The 5,845-nt window shown below is 36.0% G+C and overlaps 1 protein-coding gene across 3 annotated transcripts in view; it reads left to right on the top strand.

The window, feature by feature from the left end:
* Positions 1-5,398, top strand: part of LOC111862204 (metabotropic glutamate receptor) — a 177,642-nt gene extending 172,244 nt beyond the window's left edge. For all 3 annotated transcript variants that reach the window (XM_023847412.2, XM_023847411.2, XM_033750583.1), the window contains 2 exons: positions 2,161-2,280; positions 4,968-5,398. In XM_023847412.2, the coding sequence (XP_023703180.1) occupies positions 2,161-2,279 (119 nt within the window). In that variant the 3' untranslated portion in view covers position 2,280; positions 4,968-5,398. The remainder of the gene's footprint in view (positions 1-2,160; positions 2,281-4,967) is intronic.
* The last annotated feature ends 447 nt before the right edge of the window (positions 5,399-5,845 follow it).

Genomic DNA, 5,845 nt, shown 5'->3' with positions numbered 1-5,845 from the left:
GAGAGCGAGCGCATATACTACTGAGAGACAAAATATCATTTCTCAAGTGGAAGTTACATAAGTAGATTGTTTTGATGCATCAAAAGAGTGCACTTGAGCAGCAGCAGATTGCAAAGCTTCTGATAGCTGGGTACGGTGTCACTGGGGTGCAATTTGATTGGCATTGCCAGGCATCTGTTCCACCCCCCTCTGCTTAATTTTTTGGAAAATGTAAAAATTTAGTAAAATGAAATATAGCCAATAATAACACCAACAATAAAAAGTACTCATAAAAGTTATTGTCATGTCCAGAATCTTCAAAGACGAACAGTGCAAGTAGCTGTAAATTGCCTAAATGTACACTTGTAGTCAAATTTTCTGCCCCCTCCCCTTTGAGGGGAAACCGATGATGCCCATGCTGGTATTTATAATTTCAGGCTTTGTCTTGTAAAGTTTATTGTTTCTGTGTTATACACAAGATACCTTTCATAAAATTGCAGAATTTTCACAGTGTGGAGAGGATTTATAGTTCTCACAAGGGTAAAAGTAGTTAAAGAAGCATCAGGTGACTTTTAGAATACAGTGATAAGTGTATGACGTTTTTGCTTGGAAACGTTTTTTTAGTTTCTATTTTTTTATGTTTTTGAGAGGGTTTTACTGTGTTGCAAGTTAATTGCTAGTGTTTATTGCATTACAGTAGTGTTTCATGTAGGATTTTAGAGTGGTACTGGTGCAGTAAAATTCACGAAGTAATTTTGTACATATTTATTATTTCTCTTCAGAGGAAGAACAGGATAAAGAACTTATTACGATATTTTGAAGATATTCTCAAGTATCACGCTGTAGGGTTGTACAGGATGCATGCATGTAAAATTGCACATATTCTTGATATTTGCACTAGGATGAGGTGAGTGGTCAGCATTAGGCTTTGGCCATCTAAATCCCACAAAGAAATCCTATAGTGCTGGGGACACAGTCATAGCAATAAAAGAAAGTATTATGCACATCTTGGGAATTTAAATCTCCTTCAACACTATAACTGTTCACTTTACTGACCAAGCTGTCCTAACTCACCTTTCATTTCAGGTAGTAATTTATAAAGTGTGTTCTGCACAACTCCAGTGACTGTAAGAACTCTGAACATATATATGTAACATAATTTTTACCATCAAGGCAACAATACTTTTTTTTATATTGTTGCATCAATGGTAAATATATATATATATATGTTCACTGTATATATGTAACAGGATGCAATCCTTAAAAATAATAAATGCTAGTCAGGCAAGAAGCATGAATAAATGCCTGAATATTAAACACAAATTATTGCACTGTAACTCGAACATCCATTTTAACAGAATATGTATAGAGCTTAAATTGACACAAAAATATGCAAAGACAAAAATAAAAATAAAATCACATAATAAGACAATGTAAAAAAAGTATTGTTGTGTTGATGGTAAAAATTATATATATATATATATATATGTTCATTGTATATACATAACAGGATGCAATCTTTAAAAATGATATTAACTTTGCTAATTGAGGCATGACAAGGTACACACACAAAGACTAGACCATAGCTCAGGTGGTTTAATGCTGACTTCTCAACACAGAAGCCTCAGTTCAGTCCCGTGCAATTTATGTGAGATTTCTGTTAATGGAAGTGGCACTCATAAAGGTAGATCTTAACCAAATATTTTATTTTTTGACAATCAAATATCTTTCCAGTGGCATTTCGAACTTGTCATCATCATCTACACTTCAGTGATGACTTAAAGATCATTCCTTTCACCATTTAGCTCTCTCTGCTTAAAAACATCATTGACTGACAGTCATGTGTTGTCCAGGTACATTGGTACCAGATTTATTTCTGACTTCTGGTCCATTGCCTCATTGCAGCTGGCCACATTTTTACTATTTAAATACTGAAGGTGAAATGAAAACGTGAAACATTTGTCCAAATTGAGGGTTGCTGTGTTACATGTAGGTGAGACCAGGGATCATTAAATCATGTCATGACTGTACAGTATTGACAGGACTTGCGAGACAGCGCATTATTGTAATAACAATCCCCACCTGGAGATTCATCTGTTATCCACCACTTGACTGGGCTCAGAGGAAGCAAGTGTAATTTAGACACAAACTGTGTTGTAGTGTAATTGCTTCTTTTTTCAGGGGGTTTTTACATGAAGCCTGAGGATGGCAATGTGTACACCACTCTGGAGCCAACCCTATCGAGCAACCCTAATGTATTCTTCCAGAGGAGTGGGGTTCACCCTGGTATGATGTACTGAGGTAGAATTCAATTCTTAATTTATTGTATTTCCTGTCTTGTTACTGACTGACTTATGAACTAAGTAGTTAGCTAGCTAAAAAGCTGGTTAAGTTTCTACCTTGCTCCATGGTACATGGTTTTCTTTGCACAAAGATTCGTGATTTCTGCTGCCTTGTGTATTTTGAAATGTTAATTACTGCGTTTGTATAGCCTGCCATTGATCTCTATCCCCAGGTAGTTCAGGCCAGTTCACATTTTTGCACCCTGTTTATGGGCCAGGACTTGTTGTCACTCTCACTCTGTTCACTCTTCTACCCTGAAAATGGAAGCAGCAAGTTCCTCTGAAATGTTGGTAACAGACTACACACCATGATATCCAAGAAGACAGTAACCTTCAGAAACGCTGTTATGACAGCCTCAACACACACAAATATTTATCTACTTTCAGTCATGCCCTGCCCATCTTATCCTTGATTTAATCATGCAAATACTATTAGATCGACTGCCTCTGTGGTCTAGTGGTCAGAGTTCCTGGCTACAGACCCAGAAGTCCAGGTTCGATTCCTGCGCTACTAGATTTTCTGAGAAGTAGTGGGTCTGGAACAGGGTTCACTCAGCCTCATGGGGATAATTGAGGATCTATTTCAAGGAAATAGTGGCTCCAGTCTAGAAAACCGAAATTAACAGCCATGGGGATTGATTGCACTGACCCCACTACACCCTTTATCTGCTGAAGCTGGCACTAACTTTGCTGACAAGTGGCAGTTCGCTTGGTCAGTATAATCCGCTTATGGACTAAAACCATTGAGTTTTAGTTATAGATGCTATTACAAAAAGGCTCCAAATTGTGAAGTCCTATATTTTCTGCAGCTTAGCTCTGAGTTGAAAGTTAACTTATAATTCTGTAAATCAGTGAAAAATTCCAGTTTTATTGTGAGCATTAAAAGGATCTGTTACAAGAAATTATTAAGTATCATTGCAAGGTGCCAACTTCTGCCTCAAGAACAATTAAACATAACATCTGGAGATGCTGATAACAGTTTATTTTTATTTAAGATCCTTGTAAGGTATTGTAAATTACAGAAATTATGGCCATAATGCCAAAGAAAGGAGATAACAAAGGATGATGGAGATAAGTGATCATAGTACTGTCAGTTCTGTGTAATTCGAATGCATTGCCTGTTGTGTTGTTGCCACAGTAACATTTCTGTTGTGTCCATCTTCTGGTTACTTGAGCTCCATCTGAACATTCATTTCCTTTTTTAGCCCACTTTCCTTATTTTTAAAAAATAAAAGTAGGCCATCTCTGTCCTGTCTGTGCATCTCCTCCTATCAACTTTTGAATGCCCAAACCAGTCTTTATGAAACCTGGCATGTATATCGTGGCACCTATGCCCAGCTCAACGGTGTACTTTGTAAATCCCTCCCATCAGTCTGTGTGTCTGTATGTGTATTCCCCCGTCATTGCTAGGCAAGGGCTCAGTGTACATGTTCGTGTTGCATAAAATACATATAACAATAGAAGTACACAGAATTACTGGGGTTTTGGACGTGTTCCATTGACCAAAACTCCAGTAATTCTGTGTGTCATCCACCATCATCAGAACCCTTTAGAATCTAACAGAAGAAGTATTAGAAGCATTATCTTCTGTGTGGTCTGTGGGGTATCAGAGGAGAGTCTGAGAGTCTGTGTATTTCCTTATTGTTGTGCCTTCCAACCTCACACTATCACCTTACCATGTCTGTTTAATTTACAGTGCAGTGCACATACTTAGCTCAAGTATATAGACATTATATGGACAAAAAAGCACCATTTTAATAACATCCAAAATTGTCCCTTTTGCTGTTCATGTCTAAATGTGATATATATAGGAATTATGTTAACCCTCAATGCAACAAATATATTCAGCTTTAATGTTTTACAATTCGTTCTTATTCCTGCTACATATTTCAGTCATATAAGACCATCATCAGGCAGTTATATATAAGAATACATATAGTTATTGAACTACCGATATGGATCCATACCAGTGCAATGTGTCGTATTATATACTAACATAAAATTATTGCCTCCAGTTGGTGTTACAATTAAAGTAGAAGATATAAAATAAGATAAAAGATAAAATATAAAAAGTATACCATATATAATGTGTTCAATATATTATGGAATATTAAAAATATCTAAAGTATTTTAGAAACTATATATTAAAAAAGTTTTTTAGTATGGTAGGTTAGGAAATATGTATGCCAACTTAAATACTAAGGTTCCAATGCTACAGTGTAGAAATTGGGCATTATGTCATTTGTAGGTTTTGTTGTAGAGCCTTTGTTCATAGTAAGCCCAGCTGTGGAGCCCAGAGACAAGTTCCTGTGATGTATGGGTTGTTAGTGTGTGGTATATTAGGTATGCAATTTTCCTGATATGTTTCGTTATATAATAATGCAATATGGCGTATGCGTTTCTTATCTGGGTGTATATATTGGTGTGTTCTACACTTTGCGTTGGTGTGATGTAAACATTAAAACTGATATATTTGTTGTGTTGACGGTTAACATAATTCCTATATATATCTGAAACATAAAACAGGATGCATCCAATGAAGATCTAAATATGATATTTGATAGCCTAAGTAATGAAATTCATTAACTTGTTCCATTTTATATGCATGTTCAGTATATAATTTTTAACGTTTGTTTTCTGTTTCAGATATTCCAGTCAGCTTACATGTGTGGTGATATGAACTTAGAAAATGAGTAAGTGTGTATGTGACAGAGACACAGTGTGAAAATGATCTCTCCCACATTGTTCTTGAACCAAGATGAGTGTAAAGCGTGTACAAATTCTAGTATTTTATATTACTAATTTACATTGTAGTACAGTAATCTGTACAGATATTTATCAGCATGATTTTAAGCAACGAAAAACATTTAGTAGTGTTTTTATACTTCATTATTAAAGTCTAACTGTAGTGATTTAGTAGGCATGTCCAGTTCAGAAAGTTTACTAAAAATTAGTCAGTTAAGAATATGAAGCTTTAGGAACGAGGCCAGCTGGTCCATATATGTGAGACTGAGGAAAGTGGCATAAAAGTGTCTTGTACAGCATTCAGTCTGGATTAAATTCAAAGCTTTGGAATACTTGCGTTTTTGTTATATATCTATCATTGACTGAAAAAAAAATGATAGTGTTCCTATCCTAGTTCTTGCACTCATTCTGCCCTTTCTCAACTAGCTCTTGATCTTGTATTAGTGTCTTTGCCAGTGTCACTTACTGAAAATACTCTACCCAGGTTTAATCTTACAATTGAACCTCCCGAATCCACATCTCTGCCCTGGTAGTGGTACTGGTATTGGCTGGGGGAAGGGGGGGGTACTTCAGTCACACCAAGCACTCAGATCACTGCTGGGTCAGTTGCATACCTCTGAACTTGTATTATATACATATAATACAATTGTATGTATGTGTATATATTTATACAGGGTGTATCAAAACTCAACGGTAAAACTTCAGGAAAGGACTCCTCATATAGAGAGAAGAAACAAAGTGTATGACAACATGGGTCTGGAAATGCATAATTACAGAGT

The sequence above is a fragment of the Cryptotermes secundus genome, unplaced genomic scaffold (genome assembly GCF_002891405.2).
Source record: "Cryptotermes secundus unplaced genomic scaffold, Csec_1.0 scaffold1288, whole genome shotgun sequence".
In the NCBI taxonomy this organism is placed as follows: Eukaryota; Metazoa; Arthropoda; class Insecta; order Blattodea; family Kalotermitidae; genus Cryptotermes; species Cryptotermes secundus.
The sequence above is the reverse complement of the archived record's forward strand: the minus strand, read 5'-3'. Positions and strand labels throughout refer to the sequence as shown.